The 13,022-nt window shown below is 34.3% G+C and overlaps 1 protein-coding gene across 1 annotated transcript; it reads right to left on the bottom strand.

Moving 5' to 3' along the window:
• Positions 1–995: 995 nt before the first annotated feature.
• LOC134231076 (uncharacterized) lies at positions 996–10,354 on the bottom strand. Its single transcript, XM_062712977.1, has 14 exons — positions 10,251–10,354; positions 9,920–10,045; positions 8,502–8,607; positions 8,054–8,144; positions 7,364–7,509; positions 6,742–6,880; positions 6,094–6,279; positions 5,664–5,864; positions 4,930–5,019; positions 4,455–4,562; positions 3,670–3,786; positions 3,236–3,349; positions 1,981–2,079; positions 996–1,593 (listed from the first exon to the last, which is right to left on the bottom strand). Exons 1-14 carry the CDS (start codon positions 10,261–10,263, stop codon positions 1,381–1,383), a joined length of 1,749 nt encoding a protein of 582 aa, XP_062568961.1. The 5' UTR covers positions 10,264–10,354; the 3' UTR covers positions 996–1,380.
• Positions 10,355–13,022: the final 2,668 nt, after the last annotated feature.

Raw genomic sequence — 13,022 nt, forward strand, 5'->3', positions numbered from 1 at the left:
ACAAACTTGAATCTACACTACCTGAGGATGTTTCCCCATTAGTCTATCTTTCCTGGCACAGTGGTTCTTGAGAAGAAGATTTTTAAATCATGCCAACAAATTTTCATTAATTCCCAATTATCTCCCTTTGAATGAGGGCGTGGTCCTTCATTTGAACAAACTTGAATCCCCTTCATCCAAGGATGCTTTGTGGCAAGTTTGGTTGAAATTGGCCCAGCGGTTGTTGAGAAGAAGTTTTGATGGTTTGATAAGAGAGTAAAAACACTTTCTACAGATTTTTACTCATAACTGTACTTAGATTGGAAGATTTTAAAAGCTAATATTTTAGTTTGTTTGGAAAATCATACATGTATTTATTTGTTATATTTTAAAAAATTCTTCAAGTCTTTGAATGTGTTAAATTTAAAACTAAATACATTGTTCTATTATAATTTTGAGAATCAGAAAAGAAAATATTTTCATACGCCACCATTCCGCCAAAAATATAGTCCCTGCTAGATTTCAAACTCAGTTTACCATATCTATTTAAAGTCGTGCAATTGTGATGAGAAAAGAAAAATACTGTATAGGGGGAAATTAACTCGCGGTGTTAATATTCGCTATATTCACGGTTTTGATGAAACCGTGAATTCAAGAAACAGTGAATAAGTTTTCAATAGGTATAGATAAGGGAGGAAACTTTTATAATATACCAATGCCGCGAATTCAAGAAACCGCGACAGTGTCAGAGAAGAGAAAACCGTGAAAATTACAACCCGTGAAATTAATCCCCTATACAGTATGATCTTTTAAATCTCTTATATCTAAATACATAAGAGATAAATGCAAATATACATTGAAAAATTTGATTATTTCATCAAGTCAGAAACAAGAGAAAAATCCCACCTTATGTGTTGCAAACCCAATTAAGATCTAATGAAATTTGTCAGGGATCCAAAGGCAGTGATTTGACAGGGGACCCCTGGTGTTTTGAGGACAGATCATAGTCAATGGGATACATGTACTAATATGTTAAAAGTTTAATATGGTGTCATAACTTTATATAAAAATACATGTATATATTTTACAAAACAAAAAATTTATATAACTGCAGTTGTGAATTTTGAACTTTATCATAGAATGGTCCTCTTAAGCTATGATGCAGCTAGGGTTCAAGTTTTACATAAGCTTGCAGTTTTTCTCAGTAACAAAGATTCAATTTGTAAGCTTACTAATGGTAACTTTTTTACAGATTAAAAGGAATTTTGGAATATCAATGTTTTTTAGTCACATGTAAAAATTTATTAGGAAGACAAACACATCTCTAGTGAGCACTGAGGCCTAATTTTATTTCATTTTATTGCACTTTCCCAAGTATTCTCCTCCTGTAAGTAAATAAACTTAAACTATCACTAATTTTGCTTCTTTGACACTGTCCCTGGTTTTATTAAGGGACGTTTTTGATCCTCTAAAGCTTTTATCAGTAGACTTCATTTCCAGTTGAACTTGTACTTGCTGTAAAACTTCATTAGTCCGTTTTGTAAGCATCATAATCACATGTTCACTACCTCCTAGGGATAACAGTGCACGGGACAGTTTTATCAGCCGGTGATCCTGTTTAAAATGAGGAGATATTAAAAACACAAATATTAATTATTATAATGCAGCATTAGAAAACAATCTATGATCTAAGTGTACCAGTTTATAAAAAAAAAGGGGGGATTTGCTTATATTTACTTGCTATGCTTCATAAGGATAAAAATGAAATTAAATTTTGGATAAACTGAATAGCTGTATCTATATTTTCTTATATTCTAAGAAGAATTTTGATTTAAGATGTAACACCTGAACACAGCCCTTTTCAAAATGCTTTACTTCTCTAGATTTATATTTTGTGATGATTTTTTTTTTTGGGGGGGGGGGGATGACTGTTTTTAAAAAATCATTTAATTGCTTACATAAGATGCATTACACTAAGGGTTAATAATACATGTAACTTGCCTTCATCTGTAGCCTGATCATGTCTTTAATACTGGAATCATGCTGTTCCCAGCTCTCACCATTTAATGCCAGACATCTCTTAGCATCAACTTCCAAAGCCTGGGTACATATAAAATATCAAGATTTCAAAATTCCATCTTTTGTGCAGAACATACCATTTGTAGGAAATAACTCATCTAAAGATAAAGGCGAAAAAATCTCATAAATGTATTAGAATTTAGCATAATTATCAATAATCTTTAAACCAAAATTTTGAAAATTGATCAAGATGACTGGAATATGGGCTCAAAATACAAGTACCTATGGTACAAAAATTAACACTTGTTCATGGAGGAAATATTTACCAATGATCTTTACTTGAAAGCTGATTTTAAATATATATACAGATTAGAGGCATTAAGGCCAAAGCCAAAATAATGTTTCCTTGCAAGCTCAACATCAAAACCCAAAGATTTTGAAGTTAGATTTGGGAAAATTTTCACTTCCATGGAAGCCAAATTAAGACTTTAAACATGTCTTGTCCCTCTGTTTTATTATCACTGGCAGTTCCAGTGAGGTGTACCATTTTGCTCCAAGTCACAACCTATTTTGATAGCTGTGCTCAAGGTAAACATGTATACTGGGAAATTTTTGCCCCTGTTTTATTTTCGCCCCCTTTGCCCTTGTCACAAGTGGGCGAATTTAAAACGAAGCGAATTCAAAGGACACTGTATAATTTCTTAAACAGAACCGTGACTGGGTGAATTCAAAATGGGCAAAACTGTTCACAACTGTTGAAGGGCAAAAATAACTTGGGACAAAATAACCCTGTATACAGTAGTACTTGATTGTGTTTTTTTTTCTGAAATAGTCTCTTGCAAAAACAACCAATCAAGGATAAGGAGAAACTATTAATCATAAAGCTTGCAGTTAGAAGGCATGTGCCATTTACCTTGAGCAGATTGTGACATAATGCAAAACGATTCACTTCAATGGAATTGATAATATTTATATTTTAGCAATCAAAATGCTACACTGACTTGATTTATAGATAAATCTTCTATTGAAGTTACTGTCAGAGAGTAGCATAAAAAGGAAAATGGAAGCTTGCATACTTTTGCACAAAAATTTAAGACTGAGATTTTAGCAAAGCGGCATTCCACAAAAGGTACTACATGTACAATAAACTGTGCACCAAATTCTTCTACTTTATAGTATCATATGTGATACTAGTACAAAGTTAATAAAAATTAACTTGATAAGACCATCAATATACCTCATCCAATGAGCTGAGCAGTTCTGGGATAGAACCACAGATTTTGTATTTATCACAGAGATGGAGGGTCTCAAAGGTCAGCTGTCTAACGTACAACTGGGCACTGGTTATCGCCTGTGTAAAAAAATAAAAAACACATTAATTACAGCACAGTATTATAAAAAAATTATTATCAAATTCTCATACAAGGTAACTGAAAGCTAAAGGTGATTGAAAATGAAATACAGTTGAACTTCAATATTTTGAACATTAATATCTCAAATACTATGGATATGTCTAAGTAATAAAGAATTCTCAACCACTTATTCTTTAAGCATTTTACCCCTGATATCTCAAATCCTCAGATATCTCAGAGATTTTTCTCAGCTCAACTAAGATTGAGATATAGAGGTTCGACTGTATTTTTGACTTTCTTGTGTATAATATTTACTTACATTAAGGTCTACTGTCTGTTGTATGACTTGAAGTGTTTCTGCGGGTGCTGATTTTTCCAACTCTTGCTTTAATTTCCGGAATGTATATTGATTTTCTAAGTAAAAGTCACACTTACTCTAAATAAAAGAGAAACAATTAAAGCTTGTCTCGTAGTTGTACTACAAAAATATAGGCTTTCAATTAAAATTTAAATAAAACACTTTGTGGAAATAATATGAGTTCAAATAGATCAAAAGTTTGTTAATACAATGTCACAAACTGATAGTACATGTATTTTACATATTTATAGAAAGACAAAAAGCAACCTAATAGTGTAATATCATTATAGCTAGGTCAAATACGAGTATTTATTGTAGTTGAGCTATTGTAATGGGTTTAATGCAATTTCAAACAACTGCCAGTGCAGAGAAAGGGTGTTCACCTTCCAGATGAGTTTTCAGTATATTTGTGAGCATTGTGATAATGATATACAAAAGAGTTCAAATAAAACCAAAAGAAGGCACCTGATCCCACCTCTGATGTTTTAGAGGTCTAAGTTTGCTCTGCTCCAGATTTTTCTTGTTTGAATGGACTTGAGATTGAATACTGTTCATTAATTATCTCCATATGTCATGATTTATGCTATCTTTCATTGATTCAGTATTTGTACAAAGGGATCAAATTTAGACATAAACTTCTATATGGCTTTTACTAGATTGCTAAAATAAGCCTAAGTTAACTCACCACTTAAAAAATCCTGCAACACAGTAAATAAATGTATAAAAGAAAATACACTTATCCTTACCTTTAGACAATTCCTAAACAGCATAGCTTGTGTATTTGTAGAGGGCTTTAACTGTTTTGTCCTCTGAATATTTGCATTATACTGTGACAAGAAATCAGCAATGTCCTCCTGTAATTAATATAAGAGGGAAATATAGCAAAAAATGATACTTCATAGAGAAAAGTTACAAGATGGTTAAATCTAATGAAATAATAAACAATAACGAAATGTAAAATGTAATATTACTTTAGGACTGGAGCACTGGGTTTTGTCCTTTCCACACTTTTTTAAAAACACTTGACTTGAAGCAAAATTGGTTTGAAATGAAAGGAAAATTAGCAGTTTTCTTTTTTTCTAAAACCTAATGTATTTGAAACACAACAATTATGGTAAAAGTGTTTGAATTCTTTGTTTTCAGTCAATTTATAAATTTTTTATATCAATGATAAGAATAAAAACATATATACACTTGAAAAACTAAAAAGCCAGCAATAACCTGTGCCTTGGCGAGAACTTTAATGTTGCTTTTTCCAGAGTCTGACCCTCTCCTGGAATTATCCTCCAGGGACTCAATCACTGACTGGTACTAAAAAATGGACATAAATACTCAAATTGTATTTTTACATCTTATAAAATCATTTACTGAGTACATACCAACTGAATAAAGTATATGTATATCTTACTTGAACATAACTTGAAAGAGGAATAGTAAACTATAATCAATATGATCGAAATTAAAAAAAAAATGACAGAGATTACTTATCAGCTATAGAGACATAAAAAATAAATGGCAGCAATGCCTTCAGTGGTGAAGCAGGATGACGTGTTTATGACAATGAAAATGAATTTGATTATGAAGATGACAATGCTGATCAATGTGCTAAATTAACGAGAAAATACTGTGAAATACTGTTTTCCTGGGTTTTTTTTCCATTGCTTTCATGGAATGAAAATGCATGCCCATGAATTTACATCCTTCATAAAAATGTGACCAAGTAATTCCATACACAGGTACATGTATTCATCTTAGATGAGTAACTAACAGACTTTTGTAAACTTATTTTTTATTTTGTCTGTGAGATTCTAACATTTCCTTTTTATAAAAATATGTAGCTATAGAATCATGTTTGACTATTATCCCCCCCCCCACCACCATCTATACTTATTCTTTGGTGCAAGAAGATTTGATTTTGATTTGATTTAGTGGATTTAACAGTAATTTTGATTTACTTGTGTCAGCTGCCTGTCTGTCTTCTGTTCTAACTTGACACATTTACTGTGGAGGGTTTCCAGCCTGACCAGGTTATCTGCCCCTTCTTGTGCTTCATCCTCCGTAACATTGTTCTCTAGAATTTGTTTGGTGGAAATTTTCTCCTGGCAGAGTTTACAAACTCTTAAGTACAAAGCTATGTCAGGTTCCTTCTCAGGACACTACAAGGGAAAAAAATAATAATATATATAGTTGAATTGATGTACAAAATATTTTTTTTTATAATTGAACAATTTGTTTAACTTCTCAAGACTGAAAAAAAAATCAAATATTTGAGAAGCACAGGTAATAGCATAAAATACAATACCTATTAATAGGTCAAAAATGAGTTTATTAGCTAGATTTGAAATATATCTCAATAGTTTTAAAATTGACAGTTTTTAAACTTACTCCAATAATTCGAATGATGGCTAGTTGTGGGTCAGCCTCTTTGTTTTCGTTGGGAATAAACAGCAGGAGGTCTTTGGTAGAGCAAGCCTTACAAACGGCTCTACCACACACTCTGCAGTTCTGCTTCTTCCTCGTCAGACCAAACTTAGCAGCACACACCTGGCAAGACTCTGCTAAATTCTCTTGCTGTCAAAAGAAGTTTGGAGGTTATTTGTAGCTTTATTAAAACAACAATAAAATTTAATTTTGATTGTCATGTGTCATTTGATTGGATAAAAAATTAGTAAATATCGAATAATCTGTGTTGCCTAGGTCACAAAATTTCAAATTAAATATGATGATGGCATAATAAGTCAAATCATACAAAATTCTATGAAATCACTAATTTTCATGGAGGTTTAATTTTCGTTGTTTTCGTGGTAGGTAGAGACCCACAAATTTATGTCCACAACGAAATGCAATTTTTCACATATATTACTACTGAACAATTCTTTAACCATGAAATCAAATCCCCATGAACCAAAATATTTTCCTTAAACCACAAAAATTTGATCCCTAGAAAACATATGATTTTACATTAAATAATGAGGTGCCTAAATGTGGATTTGGACTTAAATGTCAAAGTAAACAGATATGATTGCTCCTTACTAGCCAGGTAGAAGACTTCTGCCAGTTTGGCATGGTGACCAAGGTTTTCAGGTCATGGATGGTTTTTTTAATTTCTGATCCTCCTATTGCTGATTTAAAGCCTTCTGTCAGTCGTTTGCACTCTGCTTTTAAGTCAAGTCTGAATGTTAAGAACCTTATCATTATTCAATGCACTGGAAAGGATACATTTACTCATACCTGTTTTACAACTAATGCAAAAAATAAGTAAATGCTTAAATATGTTGGCAATCATACTGTATGCACGGTTATTTTCGTCCCGTTTTATTTTTGCTCTTTCATGCTTGCAAATAACTTTGCCCCATCTGAAATTCGCCCAGTCACACTTTTGTTTAAGAAATTATGTTGTATTCTTTGAATTCACCCTGTGTTAAATTCGCCCATCTGAGGTAAGGACAAAAGGGGCGAAAACAAAACGGAGACAAAAATTTCCCTGTATACAGTTTATGGTTAGAACAAGTGAATATCTATTGTATATAGATATATATAGAAACTTTATTTGGTATACATAGAAGATGTTCAACTATTTTGAAATTTTCCACATTTTCTAAAAAAAAAGAAAAAAAAAGAAAGAAAAGTTGGGATTTGTTATCAACAAACATACCTCTGCCTCCAGCACTTTGTGACTTTGCCGTTCTCTATCACGGAGGCTGTCAGCACCCCTTGTTGACGCAATCTGTAGAAATATTCCGTCAGTCTCCTACTCTGTCCTTCCTGTACCTGGCCCTCCTCAAAACATGCCTGACACACCTGTCATAAAACAGTCTAGATATCACATACAGTGTAGAGGCTTATGGGACACATAGCTCATCTCTGTTATGAATACATGTAATACTAATGTGCATGAATAAACCACCAGCTTAGTCTATGATTACAACAATTTTAATTGAGGTCATAAATTAATATAAAAACTTCCAACTTGTTATCTTGTGCATATTTAATCAAGAATTTGAACTTCTATAATGGCTCTACCCTAACCCTTAAACAGTTTGAAATATAACTTGATGGGTAATGCTGCATTAAAACTTATAGACTTATTGTAGCCTTGCTGTTTATGAGGAGAAAATGATAGAAGAATTTCACTATAATGTACAATGTTGATCTCCTTATCATGCCTACAGCTGAGAAAGTGGGACTGGGTGAGTGGACTGGGGGTAAGGTTTCGAATTAATCAGAAAGTCACTTTGTGGAGACAATTCCCATTATGACCAAGTTGTTTATGCAAGAGACATTGAACAAATATTTCAACATATGACAATTTGGTAAATCAATTAATATTATTTTCTTTCTGCACCTTGTATGCTTTTCCTTCAGGATCAGGATTGGCAAGAAGATTTAATTTTCTTTGGAATTGAAGGCAAGGACTGCAGAATATCTTTCCACATCTGTGTCAGACAAAATATTCATAACTTATTTTAAAATTAGTTTCAAACAGTATTGGTATAAATTAGGCTTACAAATACACAAAAATAAATTAACATATAATTTTGCCTTAAAAAAGATTGTAGTGTTCAAATTAGAGTTCTAAAGAAGGAAAATACAATTAAGATGTAAAGCATCTTCAACAGCAGTTTTGATCACTTTGAAGAATGTGATTCAATAACATTCTTTAGTTGTGCCATATAGTGTAATTTTGTGCAGTAAATTAGATATTTTGCAAATTATTCAGGAAGATTCACTTTAAATGTACTTGATTATGACATAATTAAATGAAATCTCAATCAAAAGCAAAAAAAGGACACCTTCTACAATGATGCGGGCGATCCAGGAGAGAGAATTTCCTTTTACACTGTCGATTACAGCAGCTGGGACATATCTCTGTGGGAATCCAGTGAGACTTTGTGATTTCTGGAAATGACAGTAAATAATTTCACTTTATTACCTAATCAAGTGAATTTTGTTGTTTTATTATAGATTTAATATTTTCATTTATTCTGTATGTGTTTTCAGTTTTTCTTATCTTTTCAAACCGATTTACTGACTGACGATCTATTGACCGGTCAATAGACTGCGATCTATTGCCCGGTCAATAGACTGCACGTTCTACTGACCGGTAACGTATTTCGGAAAAAAACCGATCCAGGTTTCAAATTTAGTCATTTGTAACACTGCACAGACATGGTAAACAATCATCTTATTCGATCTTTCGACATTGGTTTTAAAAATTGTGTGATTTCAATGGTCGGATATTTTATTTAATGATCTCGAGTTACTTTTAATTAATACAATTTGGGACATGGAGACCGGTCCTTCGGGTGAGACCTATCAACTGAGGTCCCGTGTCGCAGTAGGTGCACTGCTGGCACGAAAAAGGTCCCTCTCCACCGGCAAGTGGTGGCGTCTCCATCTGAGACGTGAAAAATTTTTGAGAGGAATGTAAACAATAGTCTATACAATCAATCTTTAATTAATATTAAAGATGCACCATATCTAGGCATAGATTTACTATATGGTACGGGAACCTTCTGTACTGAATATACAATTGTGAAGACTTAATATGGAAAATAAAATTAGGTAATAAAACAATTATTTAATGCCTGAACAGTCAATAGACCAGAAAAGCTGGCCTTGGGCAATAGAACACACTGAGCTGTTCCCTGCACCTCGGGAAAAATATTCTGGTCTATTGACTGCTCAGGCATTAAATAATTGTATATTATTACACACAAAAATGACAGGAACAAAGTCATTTGTAAAATTGTGATACATCACATGTACACACATGCCAGTTATTTAAATCATGATAAAAGTTAAAGAAGACCTTTATAATATGCTAAAAATTAGTTGTATACTAGTGCAGCTGCTGGGATGATTCGGATGGGTAGATATCATACGATGCCATTATAAATGGGTGTGTCACTATAAACAATATGGAATTATCATACCAATAATTTGGGCTTGTTCTGATACCTGTTTATTTGATCGAAGTACACCTTGTGTTTTAGTGAGGCTTGGATAAATATGATTACTTCACATTGTGCTGAATTATAAGTTATCAATGGTCATATTCTTCTGTTATTTCACTAAAGATGTAACAGTTTTTGTCAAAATTAGCTGTTGTATATATAGCTTCCAGGCCCCAAATCTTTTAAAATGTAGCTAAATGTAGTTACTGCGTAATCACTGTTACACTTAGATTATTTACCAGAAGGGTCAGTACCTGTAATTTGAGTGTCTAAGTTCAATCTGGCATCGGTAGCAGCCTCCACCTGGTGTTCCCACGCAGATCTCCCGTGACTGTTGTAATACCAGGGGGATGAGTAGCCATTTAGTGGTGTTCCGGGATCTGCAAACGAGAAGCATCCATAAAAAAAATCATTTAAATCGTTATGATCATGATGATAAAGTATGCATGTATGTAGTTTTATAGATCTATAACAATATTTTAGAAATCGACAATATGTTTCTGATGTGATGGAGTAAATAAATGCAAATTTTTACTTTAAAAAATTAATTAACATTTACTTAATGAAAAATATCCAAATATTTACCTTTCAAACTCATGTTTTTAATCTCGTGATACTAGGAAGTAAATAAAAGCACACTAATTATTGAACCTATATCGCACACTAGGATAAACCCGGAAGATTGCGTATTCATAAAATGACAAATTTTATTATTCTTTATTCATCAGTTTACGGACCTACTGTATAAAAAAAAGCAAATTCAAAGAATTGTGGTCCCCCACTTTCGGTTTCTTTGTTGGTGAGATGTCATTTGTTATTATGACATATTTTGTCATAGCTGCAGATCTGTAGCGTTATGGTTTTATATATTTGTTTTTGACCAAAGACAAATATATAAAACCATAACGCTACAGATCTGCAGCTAATTTTGTCAAATATGAACGCAATCATACAATGTATGTCATTTAGAAAATCTCTTCTCATTCAAAAGTTATGGTAATTCAAGGTAATATTTAACATTTTTAAAAGTAGGTCAAACTTCAAGGTCAAGGTTGATGCATAAAAAAATCATAGTATTTTTAGAAAAGTCTTATCACAGGTAATCTACACGTGTAATATGAAAGTCCTATATTTTCTTCTTGAAAAGATATGAGCAAGATTAAAGTTTTTGAAAAGTAGGTCAAACTTCAAGGACAAGGTCACAAGGTCAAAAATCATAGTGCATTCAGAAAGATCTCTAATATGAAAGTCCTATTTCTTCTCATTTAAAAGTTATGGCCAATTTAAAGTCATGTTTATTTTTTTTAAAGTAGGTCAAGGTTGCTGCGTCAAAAAATCATAGTGTATTTAAAAAGGCCTTATTACAGGTAATATACATGTATAATATGAAAGTCCTATCTCTTCTTGTTCAAAAGATATGACCAAGGTTAATGTTTTTGAAATGTAGGTCAAACTTCAAGGTCAAGGCCAGGAGGTCAAAAATCATAGCGTATAAAGGAAGGTCTTCTCACAGGAAGTAAACATCTCTAAAAAGTTATGGCCAAGGTTAAAGTTTTGTTTTTTCATAAGTACAGAAATCTCTAGGGTCAAGGTCAGTAAGTCAAAGTTGTTGGTATCCATTGAAAGGTCTTGCCACAAAAAATACATAGATCAAATATAAAAGTCCTAGTATATACCGTTCAAAAGTTATGGCCAAAGTAAAAATTTGGAATTTTTGTGTAAAAGTGGGTCAAACTCCAAAGGTTGTCATAGCCAAGGGGTGGCAATGGGGATAAGCTCCCAATGTCTATAAAATGCTCCTTATGACATGCGCCTCAAATAGCCTCTGACAACCAAAGTCCAGCTCCTAGCCTGCTCGTGTGACTTTTATCAAGTCCGGCAGAACTGGTACTACTGATAGGAGAAGGGGTGAAGGCGAGTTACCTGGCGTCTGAAAACCAGTGCTTTGGGTAGATGGGGCTCATCAGTCTGGGAGGATAGCTCATCTAAGAGAAGGAAAACTCTGATTCCAAACCTCCGCTGTCTTGCGGCCATACCCTACCACGGGAAAGGCTAGGGGAAGGAAACACTGACATAAAACCAAATGGGCAGACTGTGCTCAATACCCAGGGAAGGAAAGCAGTCTAGGAAGGAAACTCCAAAATCAAACCACCTTTCCTCGAGGCTACTGCCTATGCAACCCTCCCTATAAAAACAGCAAGTCACAGAAGCATCAACGACAAGCCAAAACCAATTTAACATAACCTGGGCCAGATTGGACCTACTTCAAGGGGAACTATGATGCTGTGCAATGAAAGCAGAAAGGAAACCGCAGAGCTGACTCCCTTTCTGGCACCCAGGAAAACCATCAGATTTGCCACTTGGAACATCAGAACAATGTATGAAGCAGGAAGAACAGCACAGGTGGCAAAGGAGATGAAGCACTACAACATCTGTCTCCTAGGACTTAGTGAGATAAGGTGGCTACAGACGGGAAAGCTGAGGCTAACCACCGCAGAAACACTGTTGTATTCAGGACACACCGAGGAGGGAGCCCACCACACCGAAGGTGTAGGTCTGACGCAATCCTTAGAGGTTCAACGTGCTCTCATCGGATGGGAACCTGTCAACTCCCGCATAATAACAGTCAAGTTTAACACCAAGGAAAGTAAGATCAAGTGCAACATCATACAATGTTATGCCCCCACAAATGATGCGGATGAGGAAAAGAAAGATGCCTTTAACCAACAACTACAGGCAGTCTTGGATAAAACAGGCAAGAAAGACATGACGGTACTCATGGGCGACTTCAATGCCAAATTGGAGGTGACAACACAAGCTACAATGAAGTCATGGGTACACAAGGACTGGGCTACATGAATGAGAACGGTGAGAGATTTGCAGACCTATGCTCACTTAACCAGATGGTAATAGGAGGAAGCATCTTCCCTCATAAAAGAATTCACAAGGCCACATGGAGATCCCCTGACCATGTTACAGAGAACCAGATCGAACCATATCTGCATTAACAAGAAATTTAGAAGAGCATGGAAAGATTTCAGGGTGATGAGAGAAGCAGACATTTCATCAGACCACCATCTGCTGATGACGGCATTAAGACTGCGCCTCAAGAAGTTCAACAACACGACAAACAAGAGGACAAGATACAACGTGAGTGCCCTCAAAACAAAGGAAGTGAAGAAAACATTCCATCTCAGCTTGTCAAATAGATTCCAGCTACTACAGGACCAGCTAGAAAACAATGATACCAATATCGAGATCCAATGGCAGTACATCAAGGAAATGTGGCAAGGCACATGCGAGGAAGTCCTCGGCAGAAGAAAGAATCAGCACAAGGAGTGGATCTCTGGTGATACC

Source organism: Saccostrea cucullata, unplaced genomic scaffold (assembly GCF_032062105.1).
Source record: "Saccostrea cucullata isolate Sc308-1 unplaced genomic scaffold, CSIRO_AGI_Scuc_v1 ctg109, whole genome shotgun sequence".
Lineage (NCBI taxonomy): Eukaryota > Metazoa > Mollusca > Bivalvia > Ostreida > Ostreidae > Saccostrea > Saccostrea cuccullata.